The sequence below is a fragment of the Microdochium trichocladiopsis genome (genome assembly GCF_020744255.1).
Source record: "Microdochium trichocladiopsis strain MPI-CAGE-CH-0230 chromosome Unknown B0I36scaffold_18, whole genome shotgun sequence".
Lineage (NCBI taxonomy): Eukaryota > Fungi > Ascomycota > Sordariomycetes > Xylariales > Microdochiaceae > Microdochium > Microdochium trichocladiopsis.
Window position 1 is genome coordinate 350,187 of NW_025763561.1, and position 23,541 is coordinate 373,727.

General features: G+C 53.8%; 9 protein-coding genes across 9 annotated transcripts; 6 read left to right on the top strand and 3 right to left on the bottom strand.

The window, feature by feature from the left end:
- Window positions 1-1,360: 1,360 nt before the first annotated feature.
- On the top strand, window positions 1,361-3,374 carry B0I36DRAFT_401951 (kinase-like domain-containing protein; the record flags this gene model as incomplete). Its single annotated transcript, XM_046161715.1, has 5 exons — window positions 1,361-1,510; window positions 1,986-2,310; window positions 2,376-2,674; window positions 2,737-2,902; window positions 2,976-3,374. 5 exons carry the CDS (start codon window positions 1,361-1,363, stop codon window positions 3,158-3,160), a joined length of 1,125 nt encoding a protein of 374 aa, XP_046004085.1. The 3' UTR covers window positions 3,161-3,374.
- B0I36DRAFT_60135 (uncharacterized protein) lies at window positions 3,233-4,187 on the bottom strand. Its single transcript, XM_046163078.1, has one exon. It carries the CDS (start codon window positions 3,886-3,888, stop codon window positions 3,511-3,513), a length of 378 nt encoding a protein of 125 aa, XP_046004086.1. The 5' UTR covers window positions 3,889-4,187; the 3' UTR covers window positions 3,233-3,510.
- Window positions 3,863-4,187, bottom strand: B0I36DRAFT_342456 (uncharacterized protein). The gene has a single exon (XM_046156085.1). It carries the CDS (start codon window positions 4,120-4,122, stop codon window positions 3,913-3,915), a length of 210 nt encoding a protein of 69 aa, XP_046004087.1. The 5' UTR covers window positions 4,123-4,187; the 3' UTR covers window positions 3,863-3,912.
- Window positions 4,188-4,358: 171 nt separating this feature from the next.
- Window positions 4,359-4,886, top strand: B0I36DRAFT_60153 (uncharacterized protein). The gene has a single exon (XM_046163079.1). The coding sequence runs from the start codon at window positions 4,406-4,408 to the stop codon at window positions 4,739-4,741; it is 336 nt and encodes a 111-aa protein (XP_046004088.1). The 5' UTR covers window positions 4,359-4,405; the 3' UTR covers window positions 4,742-4,886.
- Window positions 4,887-5,626, top strand: B0I36DRAFT_60154 (uncharacterized protein). Its single transcript, XM_046163080.1, has one exon. It carries the CDS (start codon window positions 5,031-5,033, stop codon window positions 5,409-5,411), a length of 381 nt encoding a protein of 126 aa, XP_046004089.1. The 5' UTR covers window positions 4,887-5,030; the 3' UTR covers window positions 5,412-5,626.
- B0I36DRAFT_60155 (uncharacterized protein) lies at window positions 5,627-6,667 on the top strand. Its single transcript, XM_046163081.1, has one exon. It carries the CDS (start codon window positions 5,841-5,843, stop codon window positions 6,483-6,485), a length of 645 nt encoding a protein of 214 aa, XP_046004090.1. The 5' UTR covers window positions 5,627-5,840; the 3' UTR covers window positions 6,486-6,667.
- Window positions 6,668-8,157: 1,490 nt separating this feature from the next.
- Window positions 8,158-8,982, top strand: B0I36DRAFT_60161 (uncharacterized protein). Its single transcript, XM_046163082.1, has 3 exons — window positions 8,158-8,306; window positions 8,443-8,649; window positions 8,765-8,982. Exons 2-3 carry the CDS (start codon window positions 8,474-8,476, stop codon window positions 8,931-8,933), a joined length of 345 nt encoding a protein of 114 aa, XP_046004091.1. The 5' UTR covers window positions 8,158-8,306; window positions 8,443-8,473; the 3' UTR covers window positions 8,934-8,982.
- A 730-nt stretch (window positions 8,983-9,712) lies between these two features.
- B0I36DRAFT_370392 (uncharacterized protein) lies at window positions 9,713-10,192 on the top strand (the record flags this gene model as incomplete). Its single annotated transcript, XM_046159907.1, has 1 exon — window positions 9,713-10,192. One exon carries the CDS (start codon window positions 9,713-9,715, stop codon window positions 10,190-10,192), a length of 480 nt encoding a protein of 159 aa, XP_046004092.1.
- Window positions 10,193-21,100: 10,908 nt separating this feature from the next.
- Window positions 21,101-22,144, bottom strand: B0I36DRAFT_342483 (uncharacterized protein). Its single transcript, XM_046156086.1, has 2 exons — window positions 21,796-22,144; window positions 21,101-21,741 (listed from the first exon to the last, which is right to left on the bottom strand). Exons 1-2 carry the CDS (start codon window positions 21,872-21,874, stop codon window positions 21,209-21,211), a joined length of 612 nt encoding a protein of 203 aa, XP_046004093.1. The 5' UTR covers window positions 21,875-22,144; the 3' UTR covers window positions 21,101-21,208.
- Between the last annotated feature and the right edge of the window lie 1,397 nt (window positions 22,145-23,541).

Here is a 23,541-nt window from a genome sequence, read left to right on the forward strand (position 1 = left end):
CTACTCTTGAGAGATAGGCAGAATCTCTGCAATAAATGTACGTCATGCGTTCGTGTCTGTCCATCTCGATACCCGTCAAATGTACGTCATGCGTTCGTGTCTGTCCATCTCGATAGCCGTCAGAGGGGCATCGTTCATGGTGGAACCTGAGTGGGCTGCTCGAAGCGTGTCCTCCGCTACGCTAGTCTCGACACAGTCCGGCACGCCCGGAGCTCTCAGCTCGGTCGTGGCCGCACACAGGCGAGAATGCGGCTCGTGATTTACACCGTCATGATGTCACGCCAGCGGGCACCATTTACGGAGCACACCCCGCTAGGCTCGGCTCCAGCCGCAGGGCCGTCCGCAGGTGGGGCAGGCTCGGCCGAGTGGGTATAGCACAGTGAAATGCCCATGTGAACGAGTGCTGCAAACTGGGCGAGCGGATGGCAAGGCTGTCGCGGCTGTTCCAGAAGTTCAAGTAGTTGCAGCAAGGAACGCCCAAGTCCTGGGCCCTTGGGCTGGAGGGGCACAATTAGGCTCGGCGTCGACCGCTGCCGTCTCCAGCCATGGGGGCAGTGGGAGTTGGTGGCGAGGTCCGAGCCGGCATCAGCTGCACATGACTGGCGCATTTGTGTGCCTGTCGGTGGCTTCGAGGATTGTGAGCACTTTCAGGGGTCCCCTCCCTCCCCTACGCGTACGCAGTACTCCGTAGGCCAGGCAAACACGATTGCTCCAGCCACCATTCTCCGACTGTGGCATCTGATCTGAGGCTCGTGCTTCAGAGCCTCGAGTGGGAGCACTGCAGCAGACCGTATCGTGCTCGAGGTCCCCGTGATGCACTCATGTGACTCCCGCCTGCGGCCTCTCGTTGGCAGGCGTTGACGTGCTCACCCGCCTTTGCAGGGGTCCTGGCATCCTGCAGCTTCCTAGCCTCCTCCGTAGCTGTCTCACTCTTTCTTAGTTTGTAGTTATCTCGGGCTGCATTGTTTTGTTTCCCCATTGTTTGGTCTTTCTGTCCAGAGATGGTGTTGTGTCTCGCGTGCCACAGCAGGCACCGCCCTCCGCACTCGACCTGTGTGTGTCACCAGGCACTCCACGCCCTCGGGACAGCAGCCTGGCCGAGACCGCTGTTTTGCTTCGGTCGTCCATTGTCATGCTGTCCCTTCGGAGCTTTTCGAGTCGGCTCAAGTCATCTCTGTGCAACACACCTCCAGGACCCTGCCCATCACCCCCGAGTTCTAGGTACACGACGTCCGTCTTGGATTGACAAGAAGAAACCTTGCATGTGCTTGCGTTTGGCTCACTTCCGCCACGAAATAATTGCATACCTACTGACATTCATTCTCCGTCCGTCAATGTTCTGCCGCAATGTGATGCCGCAATGTTTCCCCCCAACCTTGTCCGGGACCTTGCAAATGTCCTGCAGCATCCTAAACCATCTTCCTCCCCGGACACTCCCGCAGTGGCCGGCACATTGACATTCCAAAGTGGAGCATCCTGTGTTCTGCTGCCTGAGTACAACTCCGCCAGCGTAAAGACGCAGGCTCCAGTCCTTCGTGGCCTGCGTGGGACGCTGGCCTCGTGTTCACTTTGATTTTCGTCAATTAGGCATTGCTAGTTCCAAAGAGCCAGGCATTTTTCATGTGCTTGTAATGGATGGAATTCCAGAGCTTTGCTTCAGACCCGGCCTGGGCAACCAATGGATATAGACTTAAGAGTCTACCTCCACACTGCCTGCTGGCCACATCTGTTCGATACAATTTTAGCCTACAGCATCCCAAGGATACCGGGTGCATCGACAGCACAACGATGGCAGCCACTCAGAGGCGGGTAACGCTGGTGGATCATCGTTGTCGGAATATTGCTTATCCGCGGCCATGTAAGGTAAGGTATGTGCTCGTGAGTCCCCAGGGAGCCTTTCTCTGCTTCATCAAGATTGCTTCTTCTGGAACATCTCGAGATAATTTTGGTGATGACCTGGCGCGCGTGCGACACTCGAAGCAGAGTACGTACTGTGCTCGCTGGGTGCACCACAAAGGTCCCTCGGCGATCTCCTCAAGAAGGAGATGTCCATGTACAAGCGAATAGAGCAGTGCCGCTCTGACCACCCGGGCCGAGACGCTGTCAGGCACCTGCTAGATTCGTTCCAAGTCAAGGACCCCGACGGAGACCACCTCATCCTCGCCCATGACCCGCTAGGGCGGAGCATCCAAACAGTCATCACGTGCAACAATCCCAGAGCACTTCCTCCCTCGGGTGTGCGCTTCGTCCTAAAGGAACTTCTCCTCGCCCTCGACTACTTGCATCGGGAGTGCAACATCATCCACACTGGTACTGACGCGAAGGCACCATACCCAGACACCTTGGCGCAGACAGGGGCTGACTATTCTCAACAGACATCAAGGCGGACATCATGTTCAGCATCTCAGACACATCCGTCTTCACCGACTTTGAGGAGGCAGGGATACAAGAACCCTCCCCTCGCAAGGAGGTAGACGACAGAGCCATCTACCTCAGCCGGATACTGAAGCGTACCGGCACGATCGGCCCCGTGGTCCTGTGCGACTTTGGCGCTGCCGTCTTTGGTGACACCGAGCACCGCGAGGTCGTACAACCACCCGTGTATCGGGCCCCCGAGGTCATCTTGGAGGCTCCGTGGGACCACAAGATCGACGTCTGGATGCTCGGCTGCATGGTGAGCTCACGAAACTTTCCTCCTGTTGACGGAACCTCCCTGCTGATCAACGTGTCAAAAAGACCTGGGACATCTTGGAAGGTTTTCGGTTGTTCAATGGCATAGACCCAGAACACCATGCTTACCGAAGGAGGACACATCTCGCCGAGCTCATCGCGCTCCTCGGGCCCCCGCCCAAGGAGCTCATCGCGCGCGGCAACCTGGGGAGTAAATTTTTCTCCGATGAAGGTGAGGCAAACAGCCGTGTCCAAGGACCTCCTTCTCCCGAATGCATCTGCTGACAGTATACGCAACCAACTAGGGGAGTTCACTGGCGGAGTCGGGGTGCCAGGGCCGGTATCGCTCGAAAGCCTAGAGGGGCTGCTTGCCGGAGAGGAGAAGAGACGGTTCCTGGAGTTCATGCGGAAGATGCTCCAGTGGGATCCGTCGAGCCGCAGTACCGCTGCCGAACTGCAAGAAGATCCCTGGCTACAGGAAGGGGAATGAAGCGGAGGGCAGAGGACGGGTTCCGCAGTGAAGGTTGCGCTGGGCAGAGGCGGCGGGCGCGCGTCTGTGTTGTTCATGTTGTGCAGCGAGGCCTCTACCTTGAGACAATTCTGAGGGCCGCGACCTGGATAGGCTCCCGCTGCTTTTGATTTGCTGGATAGCCGCGATAACAGGTCAAGAGATGTATGCTGCTGGCTTGTAGTGATTCGTTGAGATGCGCGTGTACATCGGCACGGCCCATAGATTAGGTTAGCTGCAAAGATCAGTTGGCTAAGGGCCGTGAGCAAATGGATTTAGGACTTCCGGTTTGTTTGCAGATGTTTGGGACGGGGAGTGGTGATGGTGATGTCCTAGCGTTGGCCGGCCATCTTGGAGGTTACCGCTTCGCTGTCTCCGGGTCCGTTGCTGCGCGATCTGGGACGCGTTACCAGTGGCGCCCGGTGTGACAGGCATGCCGCCAAGGACCCTGAATCAGATTCGACAGTACGATGTATTACAGCATCTGATTCCGAGGAGCAGTGCTGCACACCCTCATGGGCGGAGCTGGGCATACAGAGCGACCAGAATGCCTCCATGAGGCTGATTTGAGAGCCCTTCTCATCGTTGTCGTCTTGGTGGATACTGACAGCATCCACCCAGAAATAGACCGTCTTCATATTGCGTGACATCATGAAAAGGGGGTGATAAAGATTACATGTGATAGTTACCTCTACGCTATTGATAATCATAGGCGTCGTCTTTGTTGGATCCCCCTAGACGTACGAGAGAGCCACGAACTCTGGTCCATCGTCGAGTGATACGACGTCCATCGCGCACCGTAGAAGACACACTTTCTGGGAGTTCTCGGGACTCTCAGATACGGTCGGATCATGCTCGTTGAAAGAAGACGTGGACGCAGGCTCGAACCTAAGCAGCCGAATTTGGAACCGGGTTGGGTCCAGGGGGAAGTATAGCTGCGACATGACGCCAGCCGCTTCGAGGTAGTGACGAGGACGAGAAAGGAGCTTTCTACAGGAGAAGTAATTTCGCGTTTGTGATGGAGATTGCTCCAGGCTAGGGGCCCTGTCACCAGCTTATGAATGGTGCGGGGGTCACCCTCAGCCACAAACATCTTTCCAGGAGACAGGGGTCTGCCTGGCCTTGCTTTTCAGTTTCGCTGGGCACTGATGTTTTGTCAGCAAGGTGTTCTCGCCGTCATCCTCATTCTCAAGGACCATCTGTGCTCCCAGGCAGCATAAAACTGAGATGCCGCTCACTTACACAAGCCTGAACAGCGCAAAGGTCCAGGTCCGTGTGTTGAGGATCCTGGACACGAACGGCGGCAAGTCAACATCACAAGGTTCGGTCGCAAGCAGCGGGCTCAATTGCGCATTGGACGTCATCTCACTCGACCACGCAACCAAGTACACAGCCCTTTCATATGTCTGGGGCGATTCGAGTACGAGCACCACCAGCATCACAATAGACGGCATCACAGTTCCTACCACGGAGAATCTCCATGAAGCTCTGCTATGGTATGCCAAGCGCCAGTCTCGTGGCGTTAGACTGCCGATATGGGCCGATGCGATCTGCATCAATTAGGAAGACCTCAGCGAGAAGAGCAGCCAGATTGGCCTGATGAGTCGGATATACCAGGAGGCGGACGAGGTCATATGCTGGCTCGGCCCTTCAACGCCGCACATCGACAAGTTCCTGCGCTGGAGACCACTGCTGGCAAGACCGCACCCAGCGTTGCCCCTATCAAGCGTCCGGGAGGCTCTCTTTGAGACCTGCATGCTGGCCCGCGGCAAGCTCAAGCACGGGAGGAAGCTCGAGATGATGCGCATTCATCGGGCAAACTGAGTTCCTACGTCTCAGCTACTTCAGACGTATGTGGACATTCCAGGAGTCCCTGATGCCGGGACACAAGGCGCGGTTTGTCCTCGGCGGCGAGGTCTTGGAGCATGACCTGCGCAAGTTCAAGTCAGTCGCGCCGCCCTTCCCGGATTGGGTTCTTCGCGAGCCTCCAGAGGAGGACCTGAGGATGAAGTCGGGCAGCGTGCGGAAGATCATTGCGACGGCCCACGACTCCATGTATACAGAGGCCAGGGCTGCTGTGCGCGCCGCTGCCGCAGACGCCTGGTTCTTACAATTTATGCTTCCCCATGACCGGAACTACCGGCTTTGCGGCCTGCTGATGGCAACGAGCGGCCGGGCTTGCAAGGATCCGAGGGCCAAGATATATGCGGTGCTGGGTCTGCTGCAGCAATAGCGGGGTAAAAGCCACGCTATTGAGCAAGCCCGGGCGACGTTGCTAGCAGTGAACTATTCCAAACCAATCGATGCCGTAATCCGGGATGCGCTCTACTACTCATTCTTTCATGAGAGCACGGCTTCCCTTCCGGAGGCAATCCTGCGTTTCGAGCCACGGCGGTGTGGCCCGGCTTCCTGTGCAATGCTCGAGGATGGCGTGCCGCAGCAAGGCAGCGGGTCCACCTGGCTGCCAGACCTGACGCGTCCGAGATATCCCATCCAGGAAGAAATGCTTCTCATGCAGTAGTCGCACCAGGAAATCAAGTGGCACAGGGAAAAGGGCGTGGGCCAGGACATCCTAGAGTTCAAGGCCAGACGCATCGGTCGCGTGCTGGCCTGCTGTTCTTTGCCGGATACGACAGCTGACATCATCGACAAGTTCGCGTACATGCTGCAGAAGGTTGCGCGCACGGAAGGAGAGACTAAGGGGACGTCGAGAGCCCAGAAACATGGATCGACTGCGCGTCAGAATATGTGCGAGACTTACGCTGATTTCGAGACCGTCTTGTCAATGGTCACATCAAAGTCATCTCTGCTGTCGATACTAATCGATCCTCCAATGAAGAGTTACGATGCTCGGCTGTTCGACTACCTGGAAAACCCCGGAGAAGATTTGTGGTCGGATCTCCAAGCAGCAGTACGGCGCGCGCCCGATGCGCATACTCCACGATCAAGGGGCACGCTACGGCGTGCCGAGACAGTGGCTGAGGCCTTACGAGGCAAGTCGCTCATCGTGCTCGATGACGGTCGGTTCGGCATGTGTGCCGACAGAGTAAGCGTTGGCGATGTGGTGTTCCCAGCTGATGCGTTCCGCTACTGCTTGGTCCTTCGGCCTGCGGACACGGGCAGGTTGAGAGGCGAGACCAGCAACAGAGTCAATGATGGACAAGGGCACCTGGCCCACATTGGAAGTTGGTACCATTTTGTGGATTGCCCGCCAATGATACAAGGGTTAATTGGCGCAGTAATTTACGAGCGGGGTTCCTTCGACGGGTTGCGTGAGATGGTTTACGAAACCATTCGTTTAATCTGATAGAGTCTGCTAATTAATAGCACGACGGGATTTGCAAGCAGGGATTCTCGACGAGGGAGAAGCGTCGAGCCCTTATCGACTGTGAACCCTCAGACTCGGCGCAATCTTTGGGCTATCGTGCAAGTCTTGTGTCGTGTACAAACATATTATTATTTCTTCACTTGGTGGGGACACAAATGATGATTAGACCTTTACTAGGACATACGAAGTTGAACCTTTAGTCAGAAACATAAATGTTTATAGCTAACGATTCTCCCCACCTCCTAGCACAAGTTCGACTATAAGCCTGCCTTAAAGCACCAATTAATAGCCTCCTATAGGCCCATCTACGCCCGGTCGACTAACCGCACTTCCTTTAAGTACAAGTAGCGCCAGGCCCGTTTGGGCCTTTCTAAGGGCAAGCCTCAGGGGGATCCCTTTCTTAAAGTCGATCTCGAGCTAAATCAGAGGAATGTAACAGCCTTGGTAATGTCGTTGTACGCGTGCCAGTTCCCCTATCGAGGAGGCTGAGTTTACACCCTGGGGGGATCTGATACTCGCTGGGAATTCAAGTGGATGAGAGCAGTAAGTGGGCTTTGTTTCCTTATATACAAGATATGTTATTCAGCATTACGCTGGGGACCACATGGCGGGTTTTTCCGCTCGATACGACAGCAATAATTTCGTGGTCCTAAGTCCGATAGCTAGCCGCTCCATATCCTGACCGATCAGGTCACCGCATAGAACCTTAGAAAAAGCCGAAGCGGCTCTCGAAGTGAGCAACAAGTCTTCAATCAGTAATATAGCAGTTGTTGCTCGTGCAGATTTGGGAAAGAAGGCCCTCCCATCCCGAAGGAGGTCATTCTGGATGAAGCATTGTACATGAGCTGGGCAAAGTGGTTGTCCTCCCCGAAGAGCATATCTCACCATCTTCTCACTGTCTCGCACAGGTGCCAAATGTATCCATGTCGACCAGGATCCGTTGTCAGCGAAGCGGGCTATCGCGAGGACGAGCGGGGGTTATTGCCAGATCTCACTCTATGATAGTGCTAGCAAATCACTGTAAACACTGTAATTAAGCTGCTCTTACGTCATCTGGAATCTGTCCGTGCTACGCAATCTGAGGCCTTGTCGGGGTCCGGCGGAAAATCAAATTGTGCGATCGTCCCACCGCACCATGCTCAAGCCACACGGTGAGTTATAATTTGATAAGCACCATATTTTTTGACATATGATGGCCTGCAGGCGTCGGCAGGGCGCGGCCGGAGCATGTGCTCGATCAAAGGGCCGTCACCAGACCAGAAGGCTGCGGGGTAACGCCCTGGCGCTTTATCTTGTGGCTAAGCGAGGGGCGTTGCATCGTGGGAGGGATGTCACGCCACGCTATGCAGAGTTTCGGTGCTACATTGCCTGGAAACCTTGAAAAGAGCCCAGACCAGCAAGCCATGGATGCTCTCGGGCTCTATCAGTTCCGTAAAAGCGCTGCATCTTCTGTCAGTCCACCGGCAGCCACCGGCAAGACGGCGATCCATTCATGATATCCGAGGTCGACTCCCGAAAGTCATCACGGCAACCTCAAGTCGACGCGGAGTAGGTCTTTTACAAGCGCATAAAACACCCCGGCGGCAGCACCGATAACGAGTCGGTCACAAATTTCGCAGCGCGCTCGTCAGCTTGTCCAGTCAAATGTCCAATCACTCAACATTCTTTCCTCACACTTTGGGAACCTCCCCAGGGAACGCCAGCATGGATGATCCAACAGAGCCGACGCCTGGCAGCCTTCCGGCAGCACTCATCCCTGTTTTCGTGCTTGCGGCATCGGTGCTGGTCTTTCTCCTGATAATGTATGTTGTTTGTTATCCACTTCTGCTGCTGCCTCGAGAGAATTTTGTTTCGCACCGCCGACACGTGCGGAGGAAGCTTTTGCAAATGTGCATTCAAAGATACTTCTGTGCAAATTACTAAATCGTGGAAGCACGGTCAATCGGCATGACGCCCCCGATGCTCCGATGGAAAGCAGTCAGCAAAGAGCCAATCAACGGCTCAGGCTTTTGGACAAGCAGGTCCGAGCTGAGCCGTTCAGCATGTGGCGCAACAAACAGCAGGTAGACTCGGCCAAGCGGGCCCAACGAACCCCACCAGCTGCCAACCCTGCTGCGGAGTCCAGCTTCGATTGCCAACTTTGGTGAGTCGGTCTGTTGTGCCCGTTCAGTGCTCCGCAACAGAGTATAGCTTTACGAGACCTCTCCCGAGACGAGCAAAGTTTTCTGACGAGCATTGCCAATCGGCTCCTGCAATAGCGTCATCTGTCTGGATGTGATCCAAGATACTAGCCCGATCAGAGCTCTCGCATGTCAGCATATTTACCACAAGGCGTGTTTTGACAAGTGGTTCAAGCGGGATCATGACGTGTGTCCCCTATGTCAGAGACAAGTGCTGTACGATAAAGCCCGCGAAGTTTCCGTGTAGCAGGACTGATACGGAACTCCTCGTAATGGATTTTCGTGACCACGATATACTTGAGCTGTTATGCGTGACAAACAAACATCGGGACATGACCCTTGTCTTAGGTGACCGATGTGCGCCACGGCAACGCCCACGTGCTAGGGCCACACGTGTAGGTGATCGGGGATTTGCCTCTCATGGTAAACATCTGGGTAGTGTACCGGGCTGAGCTTGGTCCGATTGGCCACCGCCCACCGGGCTCGTTGCGTAACGTGATTACATCATGCATTTTAGGGGCAGAAGCAGGTGTGATGGGCTTTTTTGACTAGGTATAGCTCAACCCGACGGGCGTTTCGGCTGTCAGCCATGGATGATCTGACTCGCGAGGATGCTTCTGTGCTTGGATTAACTTGAGCATAATGGTGTTCTAAGTGTGCCCTTTACGCCATTGAGTCATGGAGAAAGCACGATCCAGCTGGCAGCTTCCGTGCGTACAAGTTATCAGATGCCCCACGGCTCGGTACACCTTGTGGTAACAAGCAGGAACCCAGCAGTCGCCCGTTGCAAGTCACACTCGCTAGACATCCAAGCTGCTTGACAACTATTTTTGTGGAGAGCGATTATTGCACTGAAGCTGTCTACAAACGACGAGCCTTTCCCTTGGTGGACCGGAGAACGCCATGGAGCGGCAGGCATCATCCCTTGCCCCTGACCCGCGACTCCTCATTTGGGCTCAAGAACAAGGCTTTGACTTCGCAATCCCAGCATGCACCCCGATGCAGTCACAAAGCCTCGAATCAATCATGAGTAGCTGCGAGGAAGACACGGATGGGATTGTACTATCAAGGCTAGACCAGTCACATGTCTCGAAGGTCCCTTCGCCGTCTTTTGGAGCAGAATTCAACCCGACCTGTGCAGAGCTCAACCCAGGGGCCGCAAAACGAAATGAGAGCAAGGCGCGGGTGAGCAAACGGGGATGGAGGCGTAATGCAGCAGGGACCCGGGCTAGACGTGGAAGCACCAAGGATAACAGCAACAGCGATGCCAGCCTGCTACAATCTTTGGCGGGTGACAACTTCTCGCCGCGCACCAAGAATGAGGAGAGTCCCGACCAAAACAAAGAAAGCGTCATTCCCGCTTACCCGGAGCAGCACGACGGCACGGCAGTCACGCACCCACACGAGCAGAACCTGCGCATGCAAGACCTGCCCGATGGCGCGGACAGACGGCGCTGGCAGAACAGCCAGGCGGCACGCAAGAGCCGCGCGAAAAAAAAGCTGTAAGTCTGCCCCCCGTCTCGCGACCAGGGTACTTCGCGACCACCCCAAACCCCACCAAAATCGCTAAAATCGCTACCTTGTCACTCGGCTATAACTCAGCTAATAAATTAGCTATAGACCTACTTTAAGTATTTTTAGAGTTAGGATTAATAGCTCTATAAGGCTATACTACAATGTCCTACTAAACCTATTTATAGATTATTTTATTAAATCTTAAGTAAAAGAATTCTATAATGTAAAACTCTCCTATAATTAACACATACAAATGACTTTATCGTCTACAATATTTATATCTCTATGAATATTAGCTCTAAAAATCTGAAAATAAAAATTTAATAGGAAAATAGGCTATTGTGACGACCCGACCAACAGGGGAACTGCTTGGGGCTGAGGTAACAAACAAGCCCAGCACAAACAAGGCCGCAGGATCAGGCCAGGGACAAGGGCGGACCAGCGAAAGGCTGGCGGGGAACACATTATGTAAGCACCCACCTTACGTCAGCAGCCGACGATGAACGGTCGCACGGCGACCATCATCCGTCGGTCTTGCGACAACAAACTGTCGGCATGCGACCCAACGGTGTCGCAGGACGACGGGCACGATGAAGGACAAAGGGATATATAGAGCCAGAAGGATCTCCTAGATAGACAGTCATTACCTTTGTACTTCAGCGATCAATCTAAGTATCAGTTTCACCCACACTTGAACTAGTCACTCAATTGCCGAGACTGGTATCTCTTCCAAGAGACACGAACGACAACCCAGAGAGAGAACGACAGCAGAGTGTTAGTTGTTATTGTACAGGCTTTACCTATCTTGCAGAACAGCAACCCCAGCGCCCTGCCAGACGGCTGACCCCGGAGGCAGGATCGTGACATTTTGATCGCTCTTGTTCAGGTACGTACACCCTGAGCAATAACAACTAACAACAGGTACCACAGTTGCACAACAATGAACAACTTGCCACCACACCTTCTCACTTCAATCGGAAACCTTCTCGAAGACCTTTCACGACAAGTACACCTCCTTGCAGACCACCTCGACCAGGTTCCTTCGGACACCCCACGCACCCAAAGCGTAACCACTGAAACACCAAGGGAACGATCGAACTCGTGGATCAAGGACCCAACGTCGGCAGTACTCCCCAAGACACCACCCACCTGTACTAAACACCTGTGCGGGAAGTACGCCATCTACGTCGGACGTTGCGCAGACCACCAGTGGAACACCCGCAAGAGCATCTGCGACACTTGTCACCAACCCGCGTACCAAGGACACAATTCGGAGTGCCCCGGACGTGAATTCACCAAAACCTCACCGGAAGGACTCGCGGAAGCACTCTCCCAACTCACAATTAAGAAAGAGACACCGCAGTAATGGCGTCGCAACGGAACCCCGGATCACCAGCACCACCCTACGCCCCAGCGCCGAACCTAGCGCAGGAGCTCGGAACTGCCATGGAGACCCCGGACAGCGACGACGACGATGAGGAAGTTCAAAGACTTCGAGACACTGTCGGACAAAACCAGAATCAAATCGAGGAACTCAGACAGATGATACTATCACTCCAAGGCACCGTGAATGGCAACGCAGCCATCCTTGCCAGAGAGCAGGCCGAGAACCAAACACTACGGGAACAACTCCACACGATGCAGACCGCAGCCAACATCATCCAAGCACCAATAGGCGGACGCATCAGGTACCCGGCGCCAGGAAAATTCGATGGCACCCCCGGAAGACTCAAAGGACACATCACCCAAGTCAAGGCCTACCAACGACAGTACATCAACGAGTTCCCAGACGAGATATCCAGGATTCTACACGCGGCAGCATACCTTGACGGCAGAGCCTTAGCCTGGTTCGAACCCTTCATGGCCCGCATCATGAACAATCCCAATCTGGAAGAACACGACATAGAGACACAGGAGATATTCGACAGTTTCGACGGATATGTCAACGCACTCGAAACCCTGTTCCAAGACCCCGATGAGAAACGGAAGGCACAGAAGAGTCTAAGGGAGCTGAGACAAACTCACTCAGCGTCCGCCTACACTGCCGATTTCAAAAGCATCATCACCAAGCTTAGCCTCACCGAGGAATCCAAGATCGAAAAATACTACGACGGACTCAAGAGCGGCGTTAAGGACGTCATCGCCGCTAGAGAACACGTACCCCGAGACTTTGGACAATATTGCGAAATGGCGATCAGGATCGACAGCAGACTCCACGAGCGAGAAACGGAACGAAGGCCGGCGAGAAGCGCCAATACCACCCGTTTCCAGTCGCACCCAAGGCAACCCGTGCGTCCACAGTTCAAAAGAACTACGACGACGACAACAGCCACAGGTCACCATTCGGGACCTATGGATCTTAGCAAGGCCAAGAAAGACATGCGCAGCAAGGCTTGCTACAACTGTGGAAAAGAAGGACACTTCGCACCCAAGTGCCCAGAGCCAAAGAAGGCATTTACACCGGTACCAACACGACAGATCAAGGCTAGCTATGCCGAGGGGATGGCCACGGTCAATGAGGACACGGCATTTCCCTCAGACGGAGTTGAAGTTCCAGACGCGCAAGGAACACCCGTCCACCCACTTGCGACGTACGAATACCGCGAGCTGGAAGAAGCCACTGAGGAAAGGGACTCGAGCACCCCGAGTAACAGTGCACCAGGGGCAGGTACCCGAACGTACCGCCTAGCATACTCGACGATCGACGACACCAACTCGCCGACGGACGACGAAACGCTGGACGATTGGCCAGAAGATAGTGACGACTATGAAGGCACCCAGCAGGAACAGGCCGACGAGGAACACGAATACGCCTCGAAAGCAGAAGCACAGGACGCAAGAAAGTATTGGTCACAACACGATAAGGACCACATACACTTCACCCCAGAAGATGGCGGGGATAACTAATGCGACACCCCGGCCTTAATAAGCAGTGACGAAGAAGGAGAGGTCCACGACTCCGAGGACGAGGAATATCGGGCCGAGGAATCACAGATCCCTCTCCTCTGCTTCAGAGCCACCAAGGAACCTAGGACGAAGTTCCGACAACGACTCACAAAGCAGCTACAATACGCGCCGGAGCGCAACCCAAGAGACCACCGATGGATGGACTACGGGGACATCAATCACCCTCAAATACTGTGGATTCACTGCTATCATGATCAGTGCCTCGACCACATCGGGCCGAAGGCCAGGCATCAACTGTTCCCCGAAAGGACAGCGGGACTACCTATCCCGAACCCATTACTCGCCGGAGCCATGAACGACTGGGCCGTTAGGAGAATGGGAAACCACATCTACGAGCTAGAATCCAACCCTAAGTCACCCCTCAGCTGCGTCTTCGGAGAAGTCAGGGCCGCCGACTGCTGGAACCCAGTGTGTCAGGTCCACTCCTACCGAAAGATTGTTCAGTACCAGCAGAAGGAGGCCTTACGAAAAACTCAAGAGGATATGAACAAGCTCACCGTGCCCGATATCGTCGAAAGCATCCAGCAACTCAAGGAATACGCGTCAGGAGATAACGAAGCTCTGAGGCGCCACCTTGACAAGCAATGCATGACCCTCAACGAGGAAATGGCTTTCTTCGCAGAAAACGCCATTGTCCCAGCCCTGACCATTCAGGAGTATGACGGAGTCAGCAGGATGGTTCGCGAAGCAACGGAGCGCGACTACACGCCCAGCGAAGGACGAAAAGATCTCTGGGCGGACATCGAGACGGTATGGCACGAGGGACTGCTCGACAAAGGTTTGTACAACGCCCTGTCAGCAGCAAAACGCAAGGCGGAAAAAGGACCGCGGCCCTCGCAGGAGGCTCGGGCGCGCCGGAACTAAGAATCGCCTCCTCTACCATTTCCATACCCACGTACGGACGACCAACCGTCGTACCAGTACTCATCGAAGGAGTAACCTGCAAGGCACTCATTGACAGCGGCAGCCAGGGAACCTACATTAGTCCGAGTCTGGTCAACAAACTCAGGGTTCCGTGGAGAGCCAAGGAGGAGCCATACAGGATCCGTAACTTCGAAGGAGGACCACTGGCATACGATGATGGATGGATTAAGCGAGAAACCCAACCACTTCGGGTCCAATTCTCGAACCACAGCGAAGACATCAGTTTCGATATCTCCGAGATCGGGGGAGACGATCTCATACTTGGCAGCGGATGGCTGGCCAGGAGCAACCCTCGGATAGATTGGACAGCACGCCAACTATCATGGGACGACGGGATCAAAGGCATGGTTATGCAGATCGCCTCAGCCCATATCGAAGAACTCAACAACATGCTTAGCGAAGTACCAGAGGAGTACCATAACTATGCAGATCTGTTCGACAAAGACAACGACCGCGGACTTCCCCCGCACTCCAAATGGGACCACGAGATACCGTTGAAACCTGGCACGGAGCCACAGTTTAAGGCTATCTACAAACTCAGCCCGGACGAGCGAGTAACCCTCAAGGAGTACCTCGCACGAATGCTCAAGAAAGGATGGATCCGAGAATCCACCTCGTCCGCCGGCTACCCAATTCTCTTTGTACCCAAGAAAAACGGAAAGAAACGACTCTGCGTTGACTACCGACAGCTCAACGAGATCACGCACAAAAACAGATATCCACTACCATTGATATCGGTCCTCAGGGATCAATTGTACGGCGCGAATTGGTTCACGGCACTCGATATGCCGGATGCCTACAATTTCATCAGAATCAAGGTTGGAGACGAATGGAAGACAGCGTTCCGCACGCCGGAAGGACACTTCGAATATCTCGTCATGCCCTTCGGACTCACCAACGCACCCGCAAGTTTCCAGACCATGATGGACCAGATCCTCAAGGAATTCATCGGTGACTTCGTTGTAGTCTACCTCGATGATATTCTGATCTACTCGAAAACTCGGGAGGAACATTACGTACACGTACGCAAGGTACTGGACAAGTTCCGAGAACACAACCTCCTCATCAACCCCGAGAAAAGCGAGTTCCACAAACAAAAGATCGACTTTGTTGGCTACACGATCACACCCAACCAAGTGCACATGCAGAAAAGTAAGACGGACGCACTGCGCAATTGGCCAGTACCGACCACCGTTACAGGAATACGGAGTTTCCTAGGATTCACAAACTACTATCGAGTATTCGTCAAAGGATACGGAGAAGTCGCGAAGCCCTTGAACGACCTCACGAAGAAGAACGAACCCTTCGTATGGGGCGAAAAACAGCAAGAGGCCTTCCAAGGACTCATCGACATCATCCTAAGCCACCCGATCCTCCGCATTCCAGACCCAGAAGCGCCATTCGAGCTAGAGACGGACGCATCCGACTACGCAATGGGCGCTCAGCTGGGACAACGAGACGAGAACGGACGAATCCATCCCGTCGCGTTCATGTCCAAGACGTTCACAGGACCAGAAAAGAACTACACCACATTCGAGAAAGAACTCATGGCGATAGTCCTGGCCTGCAAGGAGTGGAGCGACTACATTCGAGGATCGCCTCATCAAATCATCGTCCACTCAGATCACAAGAACTTAACATACTTCCTCAAGGGAATCAACCTTAACGGAAGATTGCTGAGATGGTACGCTGAACTCCAGCAGTATGACCTAGTCATCAAGTACTGCAAGGGGACAGAAAACAACAGAGCAGATGCTCTCAGTCGATACCCGGAGCACGAGCAGAAAACAGAGAACTTCCCGCTCCTACGACGAGCAGAAGACGGCACTCTCCGAGTCGCGGCCATCACCATCGACACATGGAACATCGAGCTACAGCAGAAAATCGTTGACGAAACCCTCAGATACTCTTCGGAGATCGCAAAAGCACATAGCAACGACTCCCGCTACAACCTCGACAGGATCGACAGAGGTGTCGTTAAATACCGAGGACTCAGGTGGATACCCGAGACACTGCAGCAAGAACTGGTAAAGGAAATCCATGAGCACCCGCTCCATGGACACCAAGGAATCTTCAAGACCCAGCAACGAGTCAAGAAGCAGTTCAATTTCGAAAACCTCAAGGCAGTGGTCACATCGGTAATCCTCAAATGCGACCTCTGCGCACGAAGCAAGACCTCAAGGCGCAAGCCATACGGCGAGCTCCAGAGCATCGCACCACCTGACAGGGCCTGGCAGGTCATCTCGATGGACTTCATCACGAAGCTCCCACCTTCCCAGGACCCGGCAACAATGATCGCATACGACAGTATCCTAGTAGTCACTGATCGACTCACCAAGTATGCGTTGTTCATCCCGTTCCTTGAAACATACACGGCCAAGCAAACGGCGTGGATCTTCAAGAAGGAAGTTATCAGTAACTTTGGGATACCCGAAAAACTCATCACAGACAGAGACAAGCTCTTCACCTCCCACTTCTGGAAGGACTTGATGAGTCAGATCGGCATCCAACATAGCATGTCCACGGCATTCCACCCGCAGACAGACGGACAAACCGAGCGTATGAACCAAAACGTGGAACAATACCTCGGGTGCTACATCAGGGAAGATCAGTCCGATTGGATCGAGCACCTCCCCACGGCTCAGTACGCGTACAACACCTCGACGAACGAAGACTTGGGAGTCAGTCCATTCTTCGCGAACAAAGGCTTTGATCCTAAGGAACCCACCGCATTACGAGATACGATGGTTCCAGAAGCCTTCATCGAAGCACAGAAGCTCGTGCACCTCCAAAAAGAACTGAAAGACATGGTCATTCAGCGACAACGAAAGCACAAGCAACTCTACGACAAGAAAAGGTCGAAGGGACCGACCTATAAGGAGGGGGACAAAGTTTATCTGCTACGCAAAAACATCAAAACAAAACGGCCAAGCAGTAAACTGGATTTCAAAAAACTTGGACCATTCCGCGTCAAGAAAGTTTTGGGACCGCTTAATTGCGAACTCTCACTACCAAAGGGAATGAAAATCCACCCAATATTCCACACCTCTCTCCTCGAACCAGCACACGCCGACACACCACTCCAGGCAGACATCGAGGTCGAACCAGACCAAGAACATGAAGTCGAGAAAATCCTAGACGACAAGATTAGCAAAGGAACCAGATGGTACCTCATCAAATGGGCGGGATACGATGACTCAGAAAACACTTGGGAACCAAGGAAGAACCTCACGAACTGCAAGGAACTTCTTCGCGAATGGGATAACCGGCCACGAAGCTTCCAGGAACAACCCTGGAACTGGACACGGCAGAAACACAAGGGACAGATGGCGATCAAATCCGCCACCATCCAAGAAAAACCAGACGACCAGTATCAGACGTACGAAGTTGAGAAAATCCTCGACTATCGAGACGTAGGGCACACGGAGTACCGCGTGGAATGGGAACCAGGAACACACAAAGAAAACAGTTGGGAACCAGAAGACAAACTCACCCTCTGTAGGGAGCAACTCATCCATTTCTGGCTGAAGACAAACTGGGACCCCCCGTATCGAGCAAGGGCGGACCAGGCGCTGAAGACGCTTGGGTACGAGTACCCCCGAGGTCCAACACGACAGGCGAAGCGGAAGGATCGACACCAACAGACGACCAGTCGAAATCAGGGGGGACACCCATCGTCGACAACTCGCCCACCAGCTCCCGCTCGTGGCCGTCGAGCGCCGGCAACAGACCGTCCTCCCGATCCAACTCCACCATCCCACGTTCGAAAAGTTCGGTCCCGCGACTCTTGGCTTTTCGTTTCAGTGTCCGAATCCGACGAAGACGAACAAGCGCGTCCCCAAGATCGCGCTGGAGACGGTTCATCTGCTCCTGAAGAGCAATGATGTCCTCCTCGGCCTCATCCTCGTCCTTCTCCAATTCCTTTTGGGTCTGAAGCACCCGTGACAAGGTTGAAGCCACCGCGACACCGTCGCAGGACTTCTTGTCACGAACACAACGCTCGCAACGATTGGAATCCGGAACCATCCGACAAGACATGCCAGACCCGGAACGGAAACATCGGGTACAAGGCATCGCGGAGTCCTCCGCAGAAGAATCAATGAACTGCGCACAGGCGGCACGTTCAGAAGTAAGATCCAAGACGGGATCACGACGCTGGCGAATGCGAGGGGTCCGCAGGGGACCTGGCGGCGGCATGGTTAGCGTTGAAGAAGGAAAGAAGGCCAGGACATCGGGTCGCGGGGCCGCACCTTTCTTATGTCACTGAGGACAGCGCCTAGGAGGGAAGGGGGATAATGTGACGACCCGACCAACAGGGGAACTGCTTGGGGCTGAGGTAACAAACAAGCCCAGCACAAACAAGGCCGCAGGATCAGGCCAGGGACAAGGGCGGACCAGCGAAAGGCTGGCGGGGAACACATTATGTAAGCACCCACCTTACGTCAGCAGCCGACGATGAACGGTCGCACGGCGACCATCATCCGTCGGTCTTGCGACAACAAACTGTCGGCATGCGACCCAACGGTGTCGCAGGACGACGGGCACGATGAAGGACAAAGGGATATATAGAGCCAGAAGGATCTCCTAGATAGACAGTCATTACCTTTGTACTTCAGCGATCAATCTAAGTATCAGTTTCACCCACACTTGAACTAGTCACTCAATTGCCGAGACTGGTATCTCTTCCAAGAGACACGAACGACAACCCAGAGAGAGAACGACAGCAGAGTGTTAGTTGTTATTGTACAGGCTTTACCTATCTTGCAGAACAGCAACCCCAGCGCCCTGCCAGACGGCTGACCCCGGAGGCAGGATCGTGACAGCTATAAGCTATCTAAAAAGAATTACTTAGACCCAGTTTTACTCCCTACTTATAGAGATATAGTAAAGTTAGATTTCTTAACTATAGAGGAGATTTTTAAAGTTAAATATCTCTATAACGTAATCCACAAGTGGGTGAATCACACAAGTGGATGAATCAGTCCCCCGCCACTTTCGTACAGGCTGTCTTCTTTCCCCCTTTTCTCCACCAATAATTATGGTACGACAATCAAATAAAAGCGATTTAGTTCTCGTGCTAAATGCGCTTCAATCGAACCCAGAATTGAGCGTACGAAAGGCTGCATCACTCTATAATGTATCATTCTCCACCCTCCAGCGACGACAACACGGCCGACCTGCGAAACGCGATCTCCGACCATATAATCAGAATTTGACCTCGTACGAAGAGGACAGCGTCGTACGATATATAATCGACCTAGATTCGCGATCGTTTCCGCCGCGGTTAAGTGGTGTTCGAGAAATGGCGGATCGACTCCTCCGTGAACGCGACGCGCCACGCGTCGGAACGAACTGGGCCTCAAACTTCGTACGACGACGACCTGAGCTCCGTACGCGTTTTAATCGAAGAATCAACTACCAGAGAGTCCTCTGCGAGGATCCGGACGCGTATCGCGCTTGGTTTACGCTCGTACGAAACATAGTCGCGAAATACGGGATCCATAATGACGATATCTACAACTTCGACGAAACGGGCTTCGCGATGGGCAAGATCTCCGCCGAAACTGTCGTTACAACCTCCGATCGACGCGGGAGGCCAAGAGCCGTACAACAAGGCAATCAGGAATGGGTTACAGTAATCCAGGGCATCGCGTCGTACGGCTATTCAATCCCACCATATATCATATTCGCAGGGAAGGTCCACCTCGACTCCTGGACCGCGAATAGCCCTCTACCGGCCGACTAGGTAATCGCGCTTTTAGACAACGGTTAGATGACGAATAAGAGAGGTCTAGAATGGGTAAAACACTTCGATTTCCATACGAAGAGTCGTACGAAGGGTACCCACCGCCTCCTCATCCTCGACGGCCACGAGAGCCACCATTCCGTCGATTTCGAGCTCTACTGCAAGGAACAGAACATTGTAACGCTCTGTATGCCTGCTCACTCCTCACATAAGCTCCAGCCACTCGATGTTGGGTGCTTTAGCCCTCTGAAACGGGCGTACGGTAAAGAAATCGAGGGTCTCATGCGGGCGCATATTGCCCACATCTCAAAGGAGGACTTCCTCCCAGCCTTTTATAAGGCGTACGACGCTACGATAATAAAGTTAAACATCTAGGTAGGCTTTAGAGCAACTGGCCTAGTACCGTACGACCCGAATTCTGTGATTTCGCAGCTAGATATGAAGTTTCATACGCCGACACCGCCAGGTTCCTCTGCTGGACTACCACCCCCTTGGGTTTCAAAGACGCCGAATAACCCAATTGAGGCCGAATCGCAGACAGAGTATATTAAAAATCGCATCGTACGACACCAGAATAGCTCTCCGTCGTCTATTATTGAGAGCCTGCGGCAGCTTAATAAAGGAATTACAATGATGGTGCACGAGCAGACCCTTATGCGCCATGACCTCGCCGAACTTCGAGATGCAAACGACCGCCTTGGCCGCCGTCGTCGTACGAAAAGAAAACAGCTACAGAAAGGAGGGTCCCTAACGATTGATCAGGCAAAAGATTTGAAGGCTCAAATCGACGCGACGGAGCAGTTAAGGGCGGAAACGAGTCAGCATAGTGGCCGTACGAGGAGGACAGAGACGTGCGCGCGACGCTGTGGCGTCTGCGGGGAGCCCGGCCATAATGCGCGTACGTGTCAGAAAGTTGAGTCCACCTCTGAAGAAGAGGATTCTGAATAGTTTGAATTAATTTGAGGCGTTGTGGTTGATTTCTCTTATATATTGTCGCGTAGGTAGGACGGAAGTGTCCCACTCCCTTGTTTGTCCCACTCCCTTGTGGAGTACGTTACGCCGAAGAAATTCGTCGAGCATATGGACAAGCGTGGCTTACAGCAGGGTCGCGAGCCGCGATTTCCAGACACAGAGATCACGGACTGGCCGTACGGCACTGCAGAACAAGCCAAATTCGCCCGATGGTCAGAAGGATTGGGTTGATCTCGCATTTGTCAGGGGAGACCAGTTTGAGGCGTACACCTAATCAAGATCCCCACAACGTAGGGGCTACTATGAAGATTTCAATATTCGCTAATATCTGAACTAAGGCTAGTAAGGGATACTGTAACTATGTGAACGGCCGAAGTTGTTTGGTGGAAGACACAAACTCAGACCGGAACTGCACCACTGATGGGACTGATCAAAGAAACATCGCGCTGCCAACTATGCTGGAAGGGAGAGTGCACCGGGAATACCTCGAGTACATCCAAGCCCATTAGGCTCGCCTGGTCCTTGAGATAAAGAGATTCGCTACTAGGCTGATACTTGTAATTGAGCACATGTGAAGTGCTGTTGTTTGTGCGCGTGCACATTACCCAGGGAGGTAGAGGGACAATCGAACAAAGTCTGCGTGGTTGTGGCTTTTGATGTTGTTTGTTGATATCGACGAGTTTATTGCACAGGGAGGACGGTGACTCCCGAATCGTCTCTGCGAGGGGTACAGGCCGGAGCGCTACCGCCTGAAGGCGTTGCCGTGCAAGAAACGAGGATTGCGATTCGTAGTGCAGCTGCTCATCCGGAGCACGCAGCGCCTTGCAGTGCCGGGAAGTCATCTTGACTCCTCTGTTCAGCGATGGCATACGGAACCGTAGAGCATATAACATGTCTTCGACCCTGAAGGTTCGATGTGTTCTGAGCTTGTCTATTTGTTGACTGGTCAGTAACGTAAGGATGGCCAGCGGAAGATGTGACTGACCTAGCATGCCTGACGGCAGACACACGGGCAAAGAAGGATGGCTACCTCGCACCATGGCGCTCTCGATTTCGAAGTCCATGACGAGACGAGCCACAACAAGCTCGTATCCGGACCAGAACCCCAACTAGTAGAAGATCCAGCTAAGTCGTAGGAGTGACTCCTCGTCTCGGGCCGCGTCTCTGAATGAATTTGTCCAGGAAGCAGCGAAAGGTCGGAGCAATGGGAGGCACTTGTACTTGCATGCTGTAGTGACAAGATCATACAGGCCGCGGACGACCGGGGTATCCATACAGGCATCATACTGTAGAGGTTCGTGTGTGCCGTGCATGAGTCGAAGAAGTCGACGCATCGAGGCCACGTCATTACCGGGGAGGTCACTGGTCTTTACCCGCGTGACTATCGACGGGCCTTGGCTAAAGGACGTTGGATGCTCTGACCAGGGCACGCGAGAAAATTTTGAATGTCGAGGGAGTTGATTTGTATCCGCTGACTACGACAAGGAGGTCGCCATCCGGATCGATGTCCTTCGATGGCAGCATCTGGAAGCGCCGACGTGGATGACGTAGCCATAGATGGTGATGGAATGGCGACTTGGAAGTGCGGATGGGTGATCTGGCGGTTGGGACGGACACACAGATGATGCTAGAGTCAGGCTGGGGATGAATGGGGTGTGCCGGGAGACGATGACCGTAGCGTAACGAATACAGGACTGGGCGACTGCACACCAAAATATTGCCGTGATGAAGGCTGTGGAAATGGTAGAGGTATTGTGTCGAGGACAAACTGCCGGCAGACGACCTCGAGAGACGCGATGTTGACAAGGGCGGGGTTGGCGACCCCACTCTTCAGACAAGCCTTATCGTTGCCGACAACGTCGAGCGGTACCTGCCAAAGTTGCAGCGCCACCTTCTTAGTGCGGTGCCGGCTCTTTTAGAAGCCACGGTCCATTTGACCCGCCTTCGTGGATGCCACCCTCGCAATGGCTTCTCCAATCGCCATCAGAAGCGGCCTCTAACGAGGCACGAGGTGATGAGAAGGCCTGGCGACCACTGCGTACTGGACAGGACGAGCTTCTCGAATATTCCGTCGCGGCAATGGTGACCTTTCGCAATTACAGCAGGACTGCACGGACAAGGTTGTCAACAACTGCTTGAGATAGCGACACGTGAAGGTGGTGCACTTTGTTGACGACCACGAAGACCGTTCAAGGTCTTCGAGCCCTGGAGCTCCCAATTTCTTCACCTTCGTCTCGACAAGCCACTTGCCCGCATTGTCAAACCACCTTCGATGTCAAGGCGGAGCGGCAGCTACACCAATACGAGTGCACCGCGCCGCGTGCTCACGACATCATTCAAGCTGGAAAGCCTTCACCGCTGGATGCAGAGCAGGGCACCTACGAATTCTGCAGAATGGTCTGCGAGTCGCGTAGCGGGCTCTTCAGCCACCTTGCAGCCTATAACGACACCAACCAGGCCGTCACCCACACGGCATGGCTGACCAACACCCCACAGCCCACGCCGTTGGTGCCACAAGCTGAGCTGCCCGTAATAGTGGGCGCACTTGCGTTGGCCAGTGACAAGCACACGGCCCGTTTGGCAGTTTCACCCACTTGCGGGAGAAGGCACGAGCTAGGTACAGTACCCTTGGCGGGCCAGACGTCGACGTTTGCGTCCATCCCGACGTTAGGTGCACATTCATCTGTCGCTCCTCCTAGAAAAATTGGAGCACACCGTGATTAACCAAACC